Genomic DNA, 20,405 nt, shown 5'->3' on the forward strand with positions numbered 1-20,405 from the left:
CCAACCCACCCAGCCCTCCCTAATCACCGCCAATTCCGGCAAAACAGCAGAAGCTTCTTAAACTCTAGATGCAGGTTACACGGAAGGCCTTACGAGTTAACTCAGGGGTTCACTAATTCTACTGTCTCCATGCAGTCGGGGAAATGGTGGGGCGGCTGGCCCAGCCTGGCTGGCTGCAGCGCCCGCACATGCGTGTAGCCACGTGTGTACGTGTGCGTGTACGTGTCTCTACAAGGACCCCCCTCCCCACCTGCTTTTCCCTTGCCTCATCCTAAGCCGGATTTGGTCGGCCGTGTTGATTCTTCCCTCCCACACGTGGCTGGCCCAAGTAGGCTGCCTGAGGTGACCCCAATTAGAGCAAGGGGCCCTTGCTGCCAAGAAGTCCCACCCCCCTCCCATTTATAGGATGAACGTGGAGGCCCCACCCACCTGCCCACCCGCTGACCGGCCTATGGCCGGGTATGGCAGGTAGATGGACGGGGAGGGCGTCTGGATTTGGGTCCCACTCACTCCTCCCTAACCCCCCTCGACCAGGGCACGGCGACTTCTGGACGCAGCGCGCTCCCCAGCAACCCCTCTGACGACGACGCAGACAGAAACCTGTGAGGAGAGGAGAGGGTCAGGGCCTGCGCCCCTTTGGCTCCCACAACAGCGCCAGCCCTCTCTGCACACGGCCTCCTCACCTGGCAGTCGCAGTACTCATCTAGACCCCGTAGAAGGCAGCTAGCCTCTCCTTAAGCAGCGGCGGGAACTGCTCTGAGAACTGCTGCCAGTTTTCTTCCCCAACTTGGTCTTTGAAGCCATGGAGAATCTGTAGCGAGGGAGGGGGTGAGGGGCGCCCCGGAGCGGAGCAAGATGAAGATGAACTCAGTCTCTCCCCACCCTGCCGCCTTCCGAGACTAGATCAGGGCCAAGCGGGAGCCCTACCTTATAAAACATGTCCCGAAGGTCATCCTTCGGGCTCACCCAGGAGGCTACAGCGTCGCAGAAGAAAATAAAGTCCTGAAACGTGACGGATCCCACGTGAGGGGCCGTCCAAGCCCAGCCCCAGCAACTTCCCTCAGAGCCCAGCTGCCCCAACCTGCACAACACCCCCGGGGTTGACGCCTATCATCATGCAGATGCCTCGGAAGGCCGAGTCCTTCTCCTCATTGTCCCTGATGTTCCTGAGGGATGTGCACCTGTGGGGAAGGTAAGCAGTGGGGAATCAGCCAGTGGGCCTGGGGCAGGATGGACATCTGTGGGGGACAGCAGGGAGCGGTGGGCCAGTGGGTGGTGGGGCTGGGATGGGACATGTATCTGTGAGGCGTGGGGGAAGCAGGAGATCAGGGCTCGGTGGGGCTGGGTCGGGCATCCACGGGTGGGCAGGGTAGGGCTGGGTGGGCACAGGCGAGGGACTGGGTCGGGCCTGTCCCACCCTCCCCCCACCGCCCAGCCCACCGTACGGCAGGCCCCACACAGGTGGGCACACACCAAGGCCGGATGAACTGCTGCAGCATGGGTGCCACCTCCTGTGGGCACACGTAGCCCAGGCGGCCGATGGTGATGGCTGGAATGGCAGAGGGACTCGTCAGGCGACCTGCAACCCCGAGCGGCCCCGGTACGTGGCAGGGCCTCTAGCACGAGGCACCAGCCCCGCCCCACGGGCCCCAAGAGAATAGCTCCTGCCAGCTCCCTGGGCCCCCAAGCTTGGCCCGGTCAGGGTCTCCTCCCCACCCCACTTGGGTCTCTCCCAGGTCTCCCCCGAGGCCAACATCTTTCTTAGGCCTCCTCCCATAGCCCCATTCCAGGTCCTTCCAGTCACCCTCCCTGGTTCTTTCCCAAGGCCTCTTGTCAGCTACCCTCCCAGCCAGGATACCCCACCTCCAGGAGGCGGGCAAGGGGGCGGCAAGGGCCCAGGCCTGGGGCCCACCTGTGTTTTCCAGCAACGTCTTGGGCGTGTTGGGCCGGTTAATGATCTCCACCAGGTTGTTGAGGACCATCTGCACGTAGGGCTGCATCTCTGCCCCTGGGGGACAGGCCAGTCAGAGCCCCACACAGCCCACGCCACCCACACTGACCCGAGTTGTATCCAGACACTGGCCAACCAGTGAGGAAGCAAGCAACCTTCTCTGGCTATCTGCTGCCCAGGCGCCATGGCCAACCAGAGACAGACCTACACCCTCCCAACACCAGAAGCTTCCCTGGCGTCACTGCTGGACACCAGGGTGAGACCACACCACCCAGCCTCCCTGTGGGGTTAGGCAGAGAGCAGAGAAGCAGTGACAGTCTCCCAGCCAATCCCAGGGGGCCTTTCAGCCAATTGCTTGGAGGGGAGGGAGGTGACAAGTAGTCCAATAAGTACAGGCCTCCTGTCCTGTGCCTCTTTGGAAAAGCCAATTACAGATGGCCTTTCAGCCATGTGTCCCCATCTCGGATGAAAATGCTCAGAGGTGTCCCCTTGTCCCTGGCCAATCGGAGCCTTCCTCAAGGAGCACCAGGGCCCTCTAGAGGGAACCTGTCAGTTAGAGCCAGACTCCTGGCCCCAGGCTGGGAACAAGCCAATGGGGAGGGACAGGGCCTGCCCAGCTGTGGGGCACTTACCCATCTGCATGCAGATCTCGCCAATGGCCCAGGTGGCATTGTTGCAGACAGAGATGAACTCGGGGTTCAGGTTGGTGCCCAGGATGGGCATGAACTCAGCTGGCAGGGAGAAAGAAGGGTGCTGAGCAGGAGGGCCAGCCAGGGTAAGCTTCTGACACTTGCGAAGCAGGCCCCGTCAGACAGTACGAATACATCCCAGTGCGGTCACAGTCCTCCCAGGTCATCTCTCCATCACTTGAGGCCAGGGCTGGGGTCATGGGGTAAGGACGAAATGGGGGTCGTACCGATACAGGGCTTGACATGGATGAAGCAGGCTTTGGTGAGGTCTCCCAGGAGGGCGAAGGAGCTCTGCCGGACCTCAGGCATCGAGTCCTGGGGGTTGGAGCAGGGTCAGCGTGGCCGGGCTCCCCTTCCCCCAACCAGCCGGGATCCCAACTAACCCCTCAGAGCAGGGCAGCTAAGGGAACAGTTCCTGGAGCATGACCTGACCCTGCCACTTCCCAGTGCCAAGGCTACAGGCCCCATCTGTACATCTGGGACTCGGGGCATGTGAACGAGAATGCCCAGCTCGGTACCACTACAGAAGAGAGCACTTGGAACTGCTGCCCATCCTCAATACGCTGGGGGGTGGGGGCGTCATATTGGAGGGGCTTGTGCTTTCACATTTCCTATTTTCTACTTTTTAATTTTCTACATTGTTAGGTTTTTCAATGAGATTTTACATGTTTTATTTGAATCACTTTTAAAAATAATTACAAGCTTTTTTTTTTTAATGGGTCCTTTCTCCCTGATGTCCTCAGGGCATAACCAAGGCCCTGAGTCCACCCAAGGCAGCCCACAAAGGCTGCTGGGTGTCACCATTGTCCACTTAGAGGCCCGCGAGGGGCCCACCCACCTGCATGCACTGAAAGAGCAGTGTCATGATGTTGCTGCGGGCTACCAGCTGCTCCACGTGCCCGCCCAGGCCCTCAGCCAGGCCGCTGAGCAGGTCCAGCGCCACGATCATGAAGTCCTTGTCAGGGGCCTCGTACTGCTCAGGGTGCTGGGTGTACATCTGGGCACAGAAGGGGGCAGGCAGGTGAGGGGAGTGGGCCCAGGCTGGGGCAGCAGCAGAGGAGCGGGTGATGGGGTGGTGCTGGAGGGATGCTCACCATGGCCTGGGCCAGCGTCTTCTGCACCAGGGTAACACAGCGCTGGTAGACGGGCTCACAGTAGGGCAGGAAGCCACTCTGCAGGGCAGTGGCCACTGATGACAGGCACTGGCAAGGAGGAGGGCAGGAGAGGTGAGCTCAGGTGGGTGGGACGGGGCCTCGGGAGAGGGCCTGGAGCTCACCCACCTCCAGCAGAGGGAAGAGGTCCTTGTCTTCATCCTTGAGCTCGTTCCACTTCTGGATCAGCGGAGGCATCAGCTTCTGGATGTATTCCTGGAAGGGGAGCAGGAAGTTGGGGCTCCCTGGGTGTGGGTGGTGGCCTGGGAACCAGCAGGGTTCCCTGTGACTCAGAGGTGCCCGTCATCTGAGCAATGAGGTCTAGGCTCCTCGCTTTGGTTCATGGGGCCCTGCGAGGCCTCGCCATCCAGCCAAACCTCCAGGCCCTTCTAATTTACTCCCTTCTCACCCATCCCGAGCCCCACCCCCACCCCCCCTCCTGCCCCTTGGAGCCTGAGTCAGCGCTTCCTGCTTCCTGCAGGCCCCTGAGCTCCCCCGGCACAGCACTTACCACGCTGTCTCATAACTGTCTGTCTCCCCCACTAGACTGGGAACAGGGCGAGGGCTGGGGCCGGGTCTGTCTGTCTGCCTGTCGAGGTCATGGCCACGTCCCTGGCGTGCGACACGGGTCGCCGCCAGGTCACCGGATGCCAAGGGGCACAGGGATCGGGAGGAGGGAGCCGCTGTGGGGTCTCACCGGCTGGTTGAGGTGGTGGCCCACAGAGTCGGCCAGGGTGCCGATGGCATCGTAGAGGATGAGCAGGTTCTTGTGCTGGTACTTGCCAAAGGCAAAAACGAGGGTGTCCAGGATATAGCTGAGGTAAGGGACCAGCTCCGTGCAGGCCTCCTCCTCCAGGGTGGCGAAGGCACTGGAAGGGGGAAGGGGTTTAGCAGGCAGCCACAGGCAGGGCTAGGCTCTGAGTTGGGTCAGGGAGGGTGCACTCGGGATCAGCCAGTACGAATACGTGAGAAATCAGTACAATGTCAGGGGTCATGAGTATCATCACTTCCCAGAGAGCAGCCAGTGGGGCCAGGTGAGGTGAGGGCTGTGGGGCCAGGGGTCGAGGTTCACCTGCAGGCCGCCTCCTGTACCCTCTTGTTGCCATCCAGGATGCGCTTGAGCAGCTCTGTCATCAGAGGCTTGAGGTGCATGTCAGGGGGCTGGCTGACCACCCAGTGGGCATAGCGGCTCAGGGTCCAGCAGGCGATGGAGCGGACCAGGGCCTTCTTGTCTGATAAGCACTGGATGAGGTGCGGGATCAGCTCTGGCAGGTAGGGCACCATGCCCTGCATGCAGCCTGCAAGGAGCCGGCACAGAGGCAAGGCTGAGCCCAACTGGGCCGGGTCACATCCACCCTCCTGGGGAGAGGATCAGCCGCACCTGACAGATGGGGAAACTGAGGCTTGGAAGTTAAATAACTGGCTCAGAGTCACAGAGCCAGTGAAAGGCAGGATGGGGATGGGAAACGGCATCAGAGCAAGACTTTCCTCTCCATCAGCTCCACCCCATTCCAGGGCTTGTGATGTTTTTATCTGGTCACTAGTTCATTCATAGATGGCCAAGCTGCACACTGACTTGGGCTTTATGGGCAGTAACAACGCAGGTGGACAGAAAGGACCTTTCCTTTGAAACCTTTCTTGGATGTTTGTGATTTTTCTTTTTCTACTTTACATCTTCTCTTTTTAAAAACCCTTAACTGTGTCTCTCTTTTCATTACAGAACACGGGTAATAAATAGCACACCCTCTGATAATCCCAAGCCATGAGATCTATTTTTACCAGTTTAGGGTCAGTTCCTTGAGATCTTTTCCCATTATATATGCAGAACACTTCACATAGTCTATTAAAATACATATGTGCATTGTGGAACGTGTTATGTGTCCTGTTAACATAAGACCCATTACTTATTATATGAGGAAACATTTCCTTAGACAACTATGAAAAGCTCTCCAGGGTGAGGGCTCCTGCTGCCCTCTCTGCTTGTTCTAGCAGGCCTGGATGCTGAGGGGGTCGTGTGTGCTGCCTGTAACAGTTCTGCAAAGCCCTCTGGTAGTTCACGCTGTACACCCCATCCATCGGGACAAGGGGAACCTGGAAACCGTGTCAGTACAGCACAAGCACACCGTGTGAAGTTTAAGGAAACACCACTGTACACTTCTGATTCTGGCAGGCCAGCCTCGCAGCCAGAGCAGGTTTGAGGCCCAGCTTCACTCTGGGTGACGAGGGAAGTGCCGTTGATTCTCTCTGCACCTTAGTTCCCCCATCTAAGAAACCCACCTCCTCAGGTGGTAGTGAGCCCGCAGGACAGGGCTGCCTGCTGTGGGGCAAGCACTGCAGAAGTGCCTGTTATTATTGTTGCTGTTATTATGCTTATGGCCTGTCCATGAGAATTAAGGAAAGAGCTTGCTTTCGGGGGTCCCTTTCAGGCCCACGGGCTGAAGGGAAGATTCAAATCCCAGAGCTGTTTGGAGTGGGGTGAGCAGGCCTCTGGAGAGAACCTGGGGATGGCGTCGCCCCCCACAAGCCTGCCTGGGCCAGCCCCAGTCTCGCACCAGCGTGGGGATCAGAGGTCAGGCGCAGCCAGGCTGGCAGGTCACTTACCCTCAGCAATGGCGCCCAGCACCAGGATGCCCGACTCCTTGACCACCCACTCGGGGTGGAAGAGGAGGCCCTTGAGCAGGGGGAGTAGGTGGGGCAGCAGTTCCTCCCGGAAGACGTTAGCCAGGACGTCCAGTGCAGCCGCCGAGCACTTCCCTGGGGTGGGAGGGGAGATGGGGGGGGAGGGGTGGCGGGCTCAGGGAGGCACATCAGGCAGGCCACCAGCCCTCCTCTCTGTGCCCCCCAGGATCAGAGATCATGATTAGAATCTTCATGATCTGCTCCATATAGGCTTCTGATTCCCTCCTAAGAGGGGAGCCCAGGGCTTGCTGCCCCCTACTTCCCCCTTCTCACCCCAGGCCCGGCCACTTACTCAGATTCCAGTCGGACAAAGCATCATCGTCATCATCATCCTCTGCATCCTCAGAGCCATCAGGCCGCTCAGCCTCATGGGGCAGCGTCACCGTGCGTGACTTGTGGAAGCGTGGCTTGATATCCTGCTCGCTGTCAGGGACGGCCTCATCCTCCTCCACATCCCCCTGTGGAGCCAGGCAGATGGCTAAGCACCACAGAGGCCCCCATCCCCAGTGCCCCAGCCTTCATCCTCCTGCCTGTGCCTGGTGGTCAGCCCTAACTAACCTTGAGCAGGATGATGTCGATTTCTGAGTACTTCATCCCGTTTACCAGGATAGGGATCAACCTGTTGGAAGAGAGGCTGTTAATCAGGATGCAGGGGCCCCAGAGGGGGCTTACAGCCTGGGGGAGAGGGAAGAAGCGGGGAGGGGAGGAGGTCAGGGAGCCAAGGGGCCGACTGCACATGCTGATCCTGGTTATGCTACATCCACTCATTTCCCTTAGTGGGTACTATCTCAGCCGAGTCTCAGCCACTGTGACTGGGTCAGAGCTGACACTACTCCTAGCTCCACAGGAAGGTTCTGGACCCAGACCCCTGGCCACTCAGTGAATTCCCGACCCCTGAATACACTGAGAAGCTTGGAATAGTGCCTGACCCCTAGCACACCATAAAGCAGGGACATGTGGCCCTGTCACCAGGCACTTCCCTAGGATGGGGCCTGGTTAGGGGACCAAACAGGCAGGGCAGCCTGCCCCCTCAGCTGGAGCCCATGCACGTCGGGATCGGAGATTTTGGTTAGAGCCCTCACTGACTCGGGGATAGAAAAGTAATCCAAGTTGGTCCAGGAGGATCAGCCCTAGGACTTTTGCAGAGATACTGGTTGAGAGAGAATTTCTTTACTGAGACTCCTGAGCTGGAAGGCTGCAGAAGGCCACAGTACTACGACGAGGGAAGGCTGTGCCTGAGAACAAAGCCAACATAGAGGAAGTAGATCTGAGACCAGACAGGCGCCTTTCACATCCTTTGAGCACCTGGATCCAGCTATGCCTAAAGCCTCTGTTGAGTCTTCACTTTTTTCCACCTATAACTTAACCTAATTTTTAAGTCATTAAAGCTACATACTTACCGTTTGCAAAATAAACGTGCACAGGAATAAAAGTAAACCAAGATACAAGATGTGGACTGAGGATAGCGCAGGAGCTGACCAGAAGGAAAGGCATAGGCATGGCAAGAGGTGGAGGCTGGGGTGGGACAGAGGGCAGAAGCAGCACTCACTGGACCAGGTGGGAGGCCAGGACTTCCTTGCAGATGGGCTGCTCGGCCAGTGTCAGCCAGAACTCGCAGGCCTCAAGGGCCACGTTCTCATCATGGTCCTGGGTCCTCTGCAGCATGTACTGGGGTGGGATGGGAGAAAGGCTAAGGCTTGGCCCGGCTAGGGGTGGCTCCCCACCTGCCTCCCACCCCTCAGCGCACACGCGGGCTGGCCCTGGCCAGGCATACCTGGATGATGCTGTGCATGTGGGGGATGAGCCTGTCGATCCGCACTTCCAGCAGCATCACCAGTGCACGGCACACGTTCTTCCGCACCTCAGGGTCATCATCCACGGCCAGGGCGAACAGATGCTGCAGGGAAGCCGGGGTCAGCTGTGGCTGGGCCCTCGGCCCTCCCCCTGCTCCCCTCCCCAGCCCAGTGGCCCACCTCGATGAAGGTGTCGATGTTGTCCATCAGTGCCTGGGCCCGGTCCATGATAAACTGATTCACACAGGCGATGGCATGGGACCTGGCAGGGGGCAGGCGCACATGGGTCACTCCTGACCCCACCCATCCCACCTGCTCCAGGCCCCCTGCAGACCCCTGGGGAGCCGCACCCACCGGATCTTGGGGCTGCAGTGCTTGAAGAACTGTAGGAACTTGGGAATCATGATGTTGAGGGGCCTGTTGAGGGCATCGCTGTCCAGAAGTTCGGATGAGTCTTCGCAGATCTTCTGCAGGGCTCCGAAGGCTCCCTGAGTGGAGGGGAGCAGGCACATGGGTGTGGGTCCCGGTCTGGCCCCAGCTCCCGCTTAGGCAGGCAGGCCATGGCTCATCCCCTACCTCACAAGTGTTGTAATCCTCCGAGTTGAGTAGGTTGCACAGCTGGGGCAGCAGCTCGGGCCACATCTGCAGCTCGCCCTTGGAAGCGATGGTGGTGATGAGAATGCCTGGGGCGGCCAGGAAAGGACGCTGCCTCAGGCTGGGTGCGGGCCTGCCTGGCGCCCCAGCCCTCCTTGCTGCGCACTCACTCCAGCACACTTTCTGTGCGCTACCCCCTGTAACCCTACACACTCTTTGAGATCCTCTGAGTCTTACCGTGAGCCAGCCCTGTTTCAGGCCCTGGGATGCAGCACATAACTAAACACAAAATCCCTGCCCTTAGGACCTGACTATCTAGTGAGGGAGGCTGTGAGGTAAAGATAAATCAGCAAAAGACCTCGGTGGCTAGATGCCAAGAGATAAGGGAGGAAATAAAGCAGAGAAGATGGCTAGCAAGTGCTGAGGATGAGGGTAGCAATTTTTAATTGGGTGGCTAGAGAAGGCCTTACTAGGTGACACCTTGATATCTGAGCAAAGACCTGAGGAGGTGAGGGAGAAGCCATCTAGGTTCTGTTCTCAGAAATGAGAACAGCTGTTTCAGGAGGGAGTGGTTCAGAGCATGGACCTGACCTAGTCACTTCTGAGCTCTGCTACTTGCCAGGCAAATCCCTTAACATCTATGTGTCTCAGTTTTCTCATCTGTAAAATGGCAGTAATAACAGTACTACACTACCATCCACGGTGCTGGAACATTCTGTGAATCAATATCCTTAACACACTGAGAAGTTTCTTGGCCAAGAGGGACAGCTCAGGGCATCATCACAGGCTGACTCCCGCTGCACCCTCTTACCTATGGTGGCCCGGATGAGCGAGGAGGCATCGCCGATGTTGTTGAGACATTCCTGTTTGATGAAGTCGGCCACAGGTGGTGGAAAGCTCTGGTAGTGTGCCTTCACGTTGTTCTTGAGGATGAGGCCACTGAGAGAGCGAGTTGGCTCATCTGGGGGAAGAGGGCTGAGGCTTAGGGAACCACAAGGGAGAAAGTGGGGTCAGGCTTGTGTGGAGGGACACCAAGGGCATACCTTCCGACTTGAGTCTGGTCAGGACGAATATCAGGTAGTTGTTGAAGTCGGGAAACTGGTTCAGTTGTTTGAGTTTCTGCTAGGTTGTTAAGGGTCTTGGGAGACAGAGGTCTTCCCCAGGCAGAGCCCCCTTACTGCCATATAGCTGATACTACTTCTGACTATGGGGACGAGGCAACCAGCTCCTGGAACCCCACCTGTCAACCCCCATGCCCAGAATAACACAGCATTTCAGGCACATGAGATTCATACAGCGGGTGGGGGAGCATGGCTGAGCTTCCCACCACTCCTGAAGATCTGGCCAGAGCAGGAGAGGGTTAGCAAACTCAGCTCTCTCTGATGTTGGCAGCTCCACTCACTAGCAATCCAATGTGGCATGTTTTTTTTTTTTTTAAAAAAAGAAGGGAACTCACACTTTCAAGTGAAACTTGCTAATGGTTTAAATAATTTAAAAGTTTAACTTATAGCATTTTAAATGACCAATTGAAAAAAGGAAATTTTACCCATGAAACTCAACTAAAGCCAAGCACCAGCTAAAAGTGCCCCCTTCTCCTGCCGGGCCACATTTCCTCTGGGAATGGGACCCAGTAATCCTAATCCTTAATTCTCTGCCAAGGCCTGCTCCTGCCACAGCAGAAAGAGTCTAAGAATTAGGGAGTAGACCCCTTCCTCTCTGGCCTTCAGGAGCTGCAGATGTCTGCCCCGTCCCCCCAGACCCGGAAGGAAGGAAGGATACATCCTGCACAATGCGCTGCGTGGCTGTGTTGGGCGACTGCGAGTCTTTGAGCAGCTGCAGGACCTGCTGCAGGCCCTGCTCGTCTGGCTGCCAGTCCATGGTGCAAGGTGAACTGCGGGGGTAGGGGCCAGGATCAGCGCTGGATCCCAGGGGCTCCGTGTGAGTCCCGGGCTGAGCCCCCACAGAGGTGGTGGCGGCGGTAGCAGGGCGGGAGCGTCCTCGGCGGACAGACGGAGGCCGCCGATCCACGCCCGCCCAAGTGCGGGGTCCCCGCCAGCTGCGCCATCCACGGCCGCGCAGTCGCGGGCTCGGGAGCGCGGGCGCGGGTATGTGGAAGCGGGCCATGCGAGGTGGCGACGGGACCCGGCGGATCCTCATCCCACCCAACACTGGGCCTTCAGCCCACCGCGGCCCATACCGCCGCCCTCGGCTCCGGGCCCTAAGACTTCCACTTCCCTCGAAGCTGCTAGGCGAGGGCCCAGCCACCTCCCCATCCAGGGACCCTGCCCCAGAACACGATAGTGCCCCAGCCCCCGTGGTCTCTCCCGTGCCAGCACGCAGTCCAGCGATTCCCCTTAATCAGACCCAAAGCAGTCTCCAGACAGGTCCCTGATGCCTCTCCGCAGGAGAGTCAACCAAGCCCACCTATCCGGCGACAGAAGGCCCCTGGACGGGTCCCTGTCGCTTCCTCAGTCAGGTCTGGCAAAGCCTCCCCACACACCGCTCCAACCCCCCGCCCCAGTCAGCATTAACTCCTGCTAACGGGTCACTGCTGCTTCCCCCAATCAAGTTCGACCAAGCCTCCCACCACCTCGAACCGAAAACCCTCTTCGTCCGATCCCTGCGGCTACCCCCAATTAGACCTGGCCGAACACTCCCCAGGGCATTTCCTCCAACTGATCCCAGCGACGCCTCGCAGTCAGACCCAGAAAATCCCTCCAGGCCGAAGTCTGAAGCCCTTTCCCTATCAGGGTCCAACAAGCACCCCCCCAACTTTTCAATGCGGCCTCCCCCAACCAGACCCAACCATGCCCCACCGAAACAGCCCCCTACACACACCCGATCCTCGCGACGTCCCCCAATCAGTCCCTAAGCAGTCCCCATACGATTCCCCCAATCAGAGCCCCTCCAGCCCGACCCCAGACGTCCCACTGGCCCGATTCTCGCGGCACCGGGACCTGGCCCGGTTCCGAGGCCCCACCCCCTAAGCCCGGCTCGGTTCCCCCCTCCCCCGCCCCGGCCCATTCTCGCTGCCTCCTCAATCGGGCCCAACCGGGTTCTCGGCCTTTCTCGGTCAGGCGCGGCCCCGATGCCCGGGCCGCGCGCCGCGCAGGCCTGAAGCCCTGCGGGGGTCGACGCAAGCCGGGGCCCAGCCGGTTAGGGTCCGGGTGAGGCTCACTTACCCGGCCTCGGGCAGCAGCAGCGGGGCCTTAAGCCGCGGCTTCTCCTGAGACTCGCGAGGAAGGAGGGAGCCAAAGACAGGGAGCAAAAAAAAAAAAAAGAAAAAAAAAAACGCGGCCGTATATGAACTGCGGAGGCTTCCGTACGCCGTTCAAACTGGCCTAGAAGAACCAATCAGGAGAAACAGCCGTCGCACGTGGCCTGGCACCGGGAGACCTAGGCCCAGCAGAGGCTGGGTCACGTGACCGAAGAGATGAAGGCTCTCTAGGCCTCTCTGGCCGGCCGGTCCTCCCACCATCTCGTTTTCTCAGCCTGCCTCAACGCCGGCCTGACAGGAGCTCTTTTCTGGAACTAGGAGTTTGGTGGCGCGTGGGACTTTTTGGTGTATGGTGGACCTGTAAACCCTTCAGTCAGAGCCACCTGCGCCTTTGTCACCCCCCTCCTCTAAGAATTTAACTGTGCCTTCCTCCCTCCATCCAGACAGTACTTGGGAGGAGTACATGTGCGTGCAGAGAAAGAGTGGTGGGGACTGAGCCTGGGGTGGACTTTATACCCGAGACAAAGGAGGGAAAGTCAGACAAAGGGAGTGCCTGAGACGGGCTGGGTTCCTGAAGAAGCCTATGCCATATTTTGCGTTATTTATTTTCCAGTACTGTTTGACAACTTTTAAAAGGATATAAAAAAATAAACCCACGAGGATATAAAATTTTAAATGAAATGAACTAATAAAATAAACGCTAGAGCAAAAGGCCTATCTCCTTTCGTTCCCTGAGGCTGAATGAGGTGAAACAGTTAAGGAAATTTAGGTAAGGGAAGGAAGATGAAAAAAGACATTCCGTGATTCTTGTGCCGTCTGAGGACAAAGTAGGGCACCCCTTTTCTTTCTCTTAAGAGTAAAGCGGAGTAGGGAGGAGCATGAGCGTCCCCGTTCCCCCCTCCCCACGTCTCCGCCCTCCTGACAAAAAGTTGGGCGACCTTATGCCCCTCGGAGCTTTAGTGTCCCCATTTGTGGAATGGGTATAAGAATAGTTTGCTGGGTTTGAGATAATCCAAGTTAAGCATTACAAGATATGCAGTAAATTGTTCTTCAAAAACGTGGCTTTTACTCCGAGGCTCAAGGCCGTCCTTTTACCGTATTTGGCTCCTCCCTAAACCAATATTTACTGAATTCACTGAATCAACTAGGGCTCTAATCCCAAAGAACAACCCAGCCCTGCCCTGAGGGACGTTTTGGCCTCGGGAGACGCACAGGTCAATTCTTGCCCCAGCCTGGAGGAGGGGGACAATTTTCTCAGTCCACTTGCCATTGGCAAAGTCAGTCCTGGCTCCGTTCATTCATGAAAAACAGGTACCTAAGCCCTCTCTTGCCGAATACTGGGGCCGCCAGGGTTTTGGGAAGGGTCAGCTGGCGCCAAACTCCACTTCAGGAGTTGGGATCCCTAAAGTAGCGGACTGGATTCCCACCTCAGCCGGCTCCGCTAGACAGGAAACCGGTTTGAGGGACACGTGCGGAAAGCCGCCGCCTTCGCATGCGCAATGGTCTTCCCTCGCGCATCGTGAGGACTTAGAACTACAAATCCCATCTTGCCGTGCGCCCGCGTCGCCGCGCTTACGGTCTCTGGCTGAGACTCGAATCTGAGGGGTTGGAGAGCTCCCCAGAGTTGGGCGTTGAGCAGAAGGAAGAATAAGGCTGAGGGGCTGGGACGGGATCTGGGGGTTTCGGGAGAGGATGCGAACCGTAGTTTTCTGCTCACGGTTGGGGGTTGCCTCAGACAAGGGTCAGGTGGGGAGCGAGTTGGAGATGCAGGAGAAAATTTGTTAATGCTCACTCCCTACTTTTAATATGTCTGGTGTCCAACGGCCCCGAGCAGGCCTCGGGGGAGCGAGGAGTTAGGGCAGAATAATGTGACCCCTGCTGCCTGTATAGTCCACAGTATTGGCCCTCGTGTGATCACAGATCTTTCTTCCTCTCCCCTGATGGTGAATTTCAGTACTGAATAGAAAATCAAAAAAAAAATTTTTTCCCCGTATTTATTATGCACCTACTGCCTTTCAGTGTACAAATGGTATTCTCACAACAGCGCTGTGCACGGCAAACTTACTTCAACTAGAAGCGCTCAGTGCAAAAAGGAAACTCAAAGAACTGATGCCCAACCGTGAATCTGAGATGGGAGACAAACACCTCTCAGTTTACAACAGCCTCCCTGCCTGAGCATCTCATCACACTGCACCTTCCTATCAAGGTATTTCTCAAACACGGTCCCCAAACACAAGCCAATTGCTTCACCTAGAGAAGCAATAACAGCCACTTTGTCAGAGTTAACGATGGCTGTATAAACAGTGCCCTTACTTTAGAACTGCACTCTACAAGGAGCTTCAGTATTTTCTCTCTACTTTATAGATGAAGAACCTGAACCACAGAAAGGCTAAATGACTTGCCCAAGATCACACAGCAAACAGACACCAGAATAGTTTGAAGCTGGGACTGTGTGACTCACCAAAACCTGAATTTGATTCTCCTCCCTCTTCAGACTTTCCCCAGGTCAGGGTAGGTGAGCTCAGTGAAAGGAGGTGCTGGGACGCCATCAGCTCCCTCTGCCTCCTGATACTCCAGAATAGAGGCTGAGCTGCTGCAGGGGCGACCTACTTCTCCCACTTATGTTTCTTTTTAAAGATCCAGAGGCTGTGGGTGGCTTTGAGGGAGGAGGAGGTAGAGTTGGCTCCATTGGCTTCCTATGTCCTCTCCCCCACACTACATCCCCAAGGTTAAAGTCACACTTGGGCCAGCTCAGCATCCTGAAAGTAGGAGGGAGACCATTGAGATGATGTGGAAAATAAACCAGACAAGCCTTACAGTGTGTTAGCAGGAAGTGAGGGGGGACATGTTGCCTGTTCCAAAGGCTGTTTGCTCACTCTTCAAGCCGGGCGTGGTTTCAGCTCAGGGTCTTTGCACCTGCTGTTCCTTTAGCCTGAACACTCTTCCAAGAACCATCTTCACTGCCTGCCCCACCTCCTTCGGGACTTGGAACAAATGTTGTGGCCATTCCCGACCAATTTAAAGTTATCATCTCTCCCACTCTCATCACAGTCCCCCTTTCATGCTTTTTTCCCCCGCCACAGAATGTATAAACATGTGGTGTTCTGTATTTTGTTTCTTGTCTGTTTCCCCCAACCAGAATGTTCGCTCCACTAGGACAGAGAGTTTGGTGTTTTCGTGCTCAGTATTTGGGATGCCCCACGCTCCACAGGCTGAATCTGGCAGTGTGAGGCTGGGTAGGTGCTACCTCAGCCCTCCTCCCCCTGCCTCTACGGGTGGTGGAGGGCCAAGCACATGGTTACCACCTGATCCTCAGAGTCATGATGCTCCCCTGTTGTAAGAGGGTTGGGAGCCTGGCCCTAGGATGGGCAGGAGTGCCGAGCTGCTCAGCATTCGTGCCTGGGAAGGCCTGGGAGATGGGCCCACAGCTGGGGGGCCTAGATGTTGCTCCAGGTCTAATAGGTTTGAAAAGGGGTCAGGAGGCAAGGGCATCTTAAAATATTTGTGGGCTCCAGGGAAAGCAGGCAGCCAGGCAGCCTTCAGCTCCAGCAGGATGAGCAATGAGGCCAGGAAGACACAAAAGTACAAGGAGTACTAGAGGGGCACTAGGGGCATCAGGTTTCCTTTAGGATACCTTGTCCCCTGATATATCAACTGTCATGTTCTGCAAGGTGGGACAAACAAGCCCCTTCCCTGGAAGGGCTACAGGTAGCTGGCAGGACAGAGCAGCCCCACGGGAATCCAGATCCTAGCCCTCTTTACTTCCTCCACTGCCAATACCCCATCACCTCCCCTTGCCTGATCATGGCCTGGCCTCCTCCATCTCCCAGGTTCTGCCCAGACCCCTTCAGCCAGAGGGATCCTGTTAAGACATACTGAATAAAACACATCATGTTGCTCCTTACCTCACAACCCCCCCAAAGGTTTCTCACCCTAGCACACAAGGCTCTGCATATAATCCACCCATGCTCCTCACTCAGCCGGCTCCAGTCATAGGGGCCTCCTCAAAGCTGCCCATAAGGGCCAGGCACTCTCCCTGTCTTTATGCTGGCTGTTCACTACCCCTGGGACAGGCTTTCTCACCTCCCTCAGGACTCTGGTCAGATGTGTCAACTAAAATAGACCCCTCCCTGCAGCCTCTATCCTGTCCTTCGCAGTCACCTCCCAGAACGGCTTCCCCCTTTCATCTGTGTCTGTTTTCTTCCACAATGGCAGGGATCATGCATGGTCTGTTCTGTTCACTGCAGCAGCCGCAGGGCCCAGAAAAACCCAGGCACACCAGAGGTGCTCAGTGTCTTCTGATTTGAACAAACTGACAGCTTTGGCCCAGCCCAAATGGGACTGTGAAGGGACACTGAACAAGAACACCCAACAGTGGGGGGGAAGTCAGGGGTGAGACCTGAGGAGAGTTCAGGCCTACAGGAGGTGATGCACCCTCGTTCTCCCCCCACACCCTCCCAAATCCCTCCCTCACTGGGCCAGATCCAGGCTTTGGTGGGTGCAGTGCCAGCCATGAGGGGAGGGCTTAGGTTGGAGAACAGCAAAGAAGGCAAACCAAGCACACAGCTCCAGCACTAGGTCAAGTTCTTTACTTCCCAGAAGTGATGGCTAAAGGGAGGGAGGAGAGGATGAGAAGAGGAAGACAGAAAGAGCCAGAGAGAGGGAGGAGCTGGGAAGACAGGGGACAGTAAACCACTGTTCTATGAAGTCTCAGGAGACAAGTGCTCAAGGTAAAAAAGAGTCCTGGAGAATCGTCCGCAGCTGCGGCAGCTGCAGGAAGCATCTCGGTTTCCTTCTGTATATAAGTCCTTGGGGGAAAAAGGCTGCCGCGCTGCCGCTGCATTAAATAGTTATGTACATCGCAGAGTCCCAGGCCGTGGGCAGGCAGGGAGGGGGGTCATTTCACCAGGGGCCGAGTTTTATCATCATCGCCGCACTGGTGGGCTTTGTACTTTTTCACCTCTGCCATGTACTTGGCCCATGCATCACCTTTACTTGTTAATACCTGTTGGGGGGAGGGGAGGGACACACGGGGGTTGGGAAGGAGATGCCAAGGAGGCCAGGAACCAGGGTCAGGACTGTCCTGAGACAGCTGACCCACCCACAGAGTCACCGCAAAGGTCTTGGGTGTGAGGTAAAGATATGGAGAATCAAGTTATCTGGGAACTTTGTTGAAAGCCCTCCTCCCCCACCCAGTACACCCATCCAAGGGCTAGATACTGAGGAGGGAGGGACAGGGCACCTGGGCCAGGAACTGAGGCTGGAAGGAAAAGGCAACGTGGGCAGCCCCCCACACCCAGCCTGCTCACCTCATCCTCCGTCTTCTGCTTCTTGGCTACTATTCCCGTCTTGAGGGCTAGTTTGTTCCCGCCTCTGCGCTTGCCCACCTGGGTGAAGGGACAGAAGACTGCAACGGTTACAGGAGCCGGGGCCCGCCCTTGGCGGCGCTGAGGCCCACTACACCTTCCTAGCCCGGCCCGGTGGCCCGTCCCGACGCCGCGCCCAGCTCCACCAGCCGGCCGACCTGCGCAGCAATCAGAGAGGAGCACACGCGACTCAGCGCCTGCCCTGGGCCCATGATGCCCAGGCAGTCCTGGGCCCCCAGGCTGCCCTCCCAGGGAGAGAAAAGAATTCCCACATCGGTGGGGACGAGCACTGTCCTCACCCTCCCCTAGTAGAAACCACACAGACAGCAACAGTTCCCTTTATTGAGCACTTACTGTATGCTAAGCCCTGTGCCAAGTGCTTTGGATATACTATCTCCTTCCACTTTCACAGTCACCTTACGATGAAGGTTACCATCCCCATTGTAAAGATGAGGAAACATCTCTGAAAAGGAGAAGCCTGTACCATGGATCATGCCAACAGCAAACAGTGGAGCTGGATTCTGGGTCAGGTGTGTCTAGGCCAGAGCAGCATTCTTAACCACCAAGCGACACTGTTCCCCTACACGTAACCGGGCCTGGCCTCTTTGCAGGTGCTCCTGCAAACGGCCCCTTGATGAACAAATGAAACAGGCAGCGACAACTACTGCTATTCTCACTCACAGAGGGGCACTCGGCCTCCACCCAGTTCTCACACCAGCCCAGGTCCTGCCACTTCCCCTTCCTCAAACATAAGTCTTACTCTGAACTTTCATCCTGGTCTTCTGTTTTCTCCCACACACTTGAGGGTTTCTTGTGCCCCAGGGGCTGCAACAGGCTTTACAGACATCCCATCCCTATCCCTCAGCCAGGCATTAAGTGACCTGCGCTGTTGGGACTATTCTCACACTCATTTTTGACGGATGAAGAAACTTGACCCCCAGTTCGTTACTCTCACACCACACTTTTTTCTCCATACCACAGGAACTTGCTCTCAACACCAGAGACAAAGCAAGCTCAGAGTTGACAATCAAGGTAGGTACCATTTCTGTGGCCTAGAGTTTCTCAATCGCATATACTAGTGACATTTTGAACTGGATCATTTTTGTTCGGGAGGGGGAGACAGTTGTTCTGCGCATTGTAGGATGTTGAGCACCATTCCTGCCCTCTACTCATAAATGTCAATAGCACTCCCTCCCCCAGTTCTGACAACCAAAATATCTCCAGACTTTGGCAAATGTGGGGATGAGGTGAGGGGAATCGTCCCCAGTTGAGAACCACTGGTTTAGCCCTTCCTATAAGAAAGGCCCAGTGCTAATCACATCAGAAGATGCGATGATGCCCATTTTTACAAGCAGGGAAAATGAGGTTAGACCAGATCAGATGCCCCAGGAAAGCAGAGATGCCTGTCATAATCAACACAGCATACCCATCACCTAGCACACTGCCCAGCACAAGGTAAGGTGCTCAATAAATGGACACTGGACGAATGACACTCAGGGAACTCAAGCAAATCTGCTAGGGTCACACAGTAAGCAGTCTGAGTCTCTCATCCACACAGCTCAGAGTCCAGACTTGACTATGCCCCCCATCCCCATAGTGGGAGATGGTCCCAGTATCCAAAGTTCGGGATTCCACTCAAACAGGAATCCTGGTATCCTGGTTTCCCCATTCTCGGAGCGCTGTTTCCAATGGAATTCCCCCCAACTCCCAGTTCTTGCGGGCATACTGCGGGGGTCCCCACCTCCGCCCCCAGACCTCTCTCGTCGAGAATCCAGTTTCCGAATCCTCAGCGGGTGACCCGGACGGCTCCCTCATCGGGGTCGGAGGGTGGACCTGGATCCCGCTCCCCTTTCTCGAGCCCGATTCCCCCTGCCAAGGAAGGCCCTGGTGCCCGCCCCCACCCCCGCGGCTCCTTACGAAGCTGAGCGTGGGGCCCGGGCCGCCCTTCCTCTTCGGATCCCCGGGACCCGCGGCGGCGGCGGTGGCCGGCTGGTCGGGTCGCTGCGGGCCCGGGGGCGGCTCTTCCTGCCGCTGCCGCTGCTCCTCCTCCATCTTCCGCTTGAACAGCTCCAGGAAGCTGCCGTCGTTGGCGAACAAGTTCACGCCGCCCGACACCGGGCTCGAACCCGCGCCCGACACTTCATCATCCCCGCTCTCGGGCGACGTCCCGGGCCCGGACTCAGCCCATCGGCTCCCGCCGCCGCCGCCGCCCGCGGGGCCCGGCGCCTCCCGGCCCGGAGGTTCCGCCCGTCTCCCTCGGGCAGCCATTTTGTCGCCAGGTACCTCGCAAAGGATTCCGGGAAGGCCGCTCCGGGCCCGCGCTTGGCGCCAGACTTGCCTCGTCCCGGGCAATGCATGCCGGGAAGACCGGTCTGGCCCTCAGGCATCCGCAGTGGAGGCGGGGCATGAGGGGCGGGGTGAATGATGAGTAAGGTTTGACGCTACGCGCCGGCGGGCAGACGCCCCGCCCCGCCCCGCCCCCGCCTCCGCCCCGCGGATGGTTATAGCCCTGCTAGACTCCCGCAGGCGTTACGCAGAGATAGTCTCTTCCGGAATGAGACTATTGTCTGCGCCTGGGGCTGTAGCGGGCTCTCGGAGTGAGGTTCCCGCTTGGGACTTAGGGGCGTATTAGCTTTTCGGGGCTAGAATCCACTTCTGGCACCAGGGATAATCTCAGTGAGGGGTGGGACCTCGCCTGAGGCTGTGTGCTCAGCTGACATCTCGGAAGCTGGGTCCCTAACTAGGACTAACTAGAGGGCATATCTAGCCTGGGCCCCCAGAATAGAAATAGGGGTGTCTCTGGATTGGGTACCTGTCTCTGGGGTGGAGCTTTTATTTGGGAATAGAGACACAGCTGACTCCAAGGAGCGGGGATCCCCATTTGAACGTCAGGGTATTATTTTATGTGCTAGAGTACTCATGAAACCGCGGATATTTCTAGGTTGGAGTCTCCACCTAAGAGTAT

General features: G+C 57.1%; 2 protein-coding genes and 2 non-coding genes across 9 annotated transcripts; all 4 read right to left on the reverse strand.

Annotated features, from left to right (window-relative positions):
- Positions 1-18: 18 nt before the first annotated feature.
- On the reverse strand, positions 19-12,177 carry TNPO2 (transportin 2). 5 transcript variants are annotated; one of them, XM_030879933.2, is made up of 25 exons: positions 12,040-12,177; positions 10,637-10,748; positions 9,901-9,976; positions 9,669-9,818; positions 8,840-8,946; positions 8,618-8,751; positions 8,444-8,525; positions 8,245-8,367; positions 8,020-8,138; positions 7,029-7,089; positions 6,763-6,928; positions 6,393-6,545; positions 4,864-5,089; positions 4,489-4,660; positions 3,921-4,007; positions 3,735-3,842; positions 3,479-3,637; positions 2,868-2,955; positions 2,584-2,682; positions 1,913-2,008; positions 1,474-1,579; positions 1,082-1,181; positions 928-1,002; positions 684-811; positions 19-600 (listed from the first exon to the last, which is right to left on the reverse strand). In XM_030879933.2, exons 2-24 carry the CDS (start codon positions 10,733-10,735, stop codon positions 704-706), a joined length of 2,694 nt encoding a protein of 897 aa, XP_030735793.1. In that variant the 5' UTR covers positions 10,736-10,748; positions 12,040-12,177; the 3' UTR covers positions 19-600; positions 684-703. The 5 variants fall into 5 exon arrangements, with proteins under 5 accessions (XP_030735793.1, XP_030735794.1, XP_030735796.1 ...); XM_030879934.2 differs by lacking the exon at positions 12,040-12,177 and adding an exon at positions 11,696-11,713; XM_030879936.2 differs by lacking the exon at positions 12,040-12,177 and having other exon boundaries at positions 710-811; positions 1,474-1,549; positions 10,637-11,684.
- LOC132597157 (small nucleolar RNA ZL2) lies at positions 2,752-2,826 on the reverse strand. The gene has a single exon (XR_009563596.1). It is a non-coding gene; the product is annotated as a small nucleolar RNA ZL2 (small nucleolar RNA).
- On the reverse strand, positions 4,735-4,804 carry LOC115865572 (small nucleolar RNA SNORD41). Its single transcript, XR_004044355.1, has one exon. It is a non-coding gene; the product is annotated as a small nucleolar RNA SNORD41 (small nucleolar RNA).
- A 4,464-nt stretch (positions 12,178-16,641) lies between the features above and the next one.
- TRIR (telomerase RNA component interacting RNase) lies at positions 16,642-19,805 on the reverse strand. 2 transcript variants are annotated; one of them, XM_030879969.3, is made up of 3 exons: positions 19,358-19,795; positions 17,384-17,461; positions 16,642-17,079 (listed from the first exon to the last, which is right to left on the reverse strand). In XM_030879969.3, exons 1-3 carry the CDS (start codon positions 19,706-19,708, stop codon positions 16,972-16,974), a joined length of 537 nt encoding a protein of 178 aa, XP_030735829.1. In that variant the 5' UTR covers positions 19,709-19,795; the 3' UTR covers positions 16,642-16,971. The 2 variants fall into 2 exon arrangements, with proteins under 2 accessions (XP_030735829.1, XP_030735830.1); XM_030879970.3 differs by lacking the exon at positions 16,642-17,079 and having other exon boundaries at positions 17,385-17,461; positions 19,381-19,805.
- Between the last annotated feature and the right edge of the window lie 600 nt (positions 19,806-20,405).

The sequence above is a fragment of the Globicephala melas genome, chromosome 3, assembly GCF_963455315.2.
Source record: "Globicephala melas chromosome 3, mGloMel1.2, whole genome shotgun sequence".
Taxonomy (NCBI): domain Eukaryota; kingdom Metazoa; phylum Chordata; class Mammalia; order Artiodactyla; family Delphinidae; genus Globicephala; species Globicephala melas.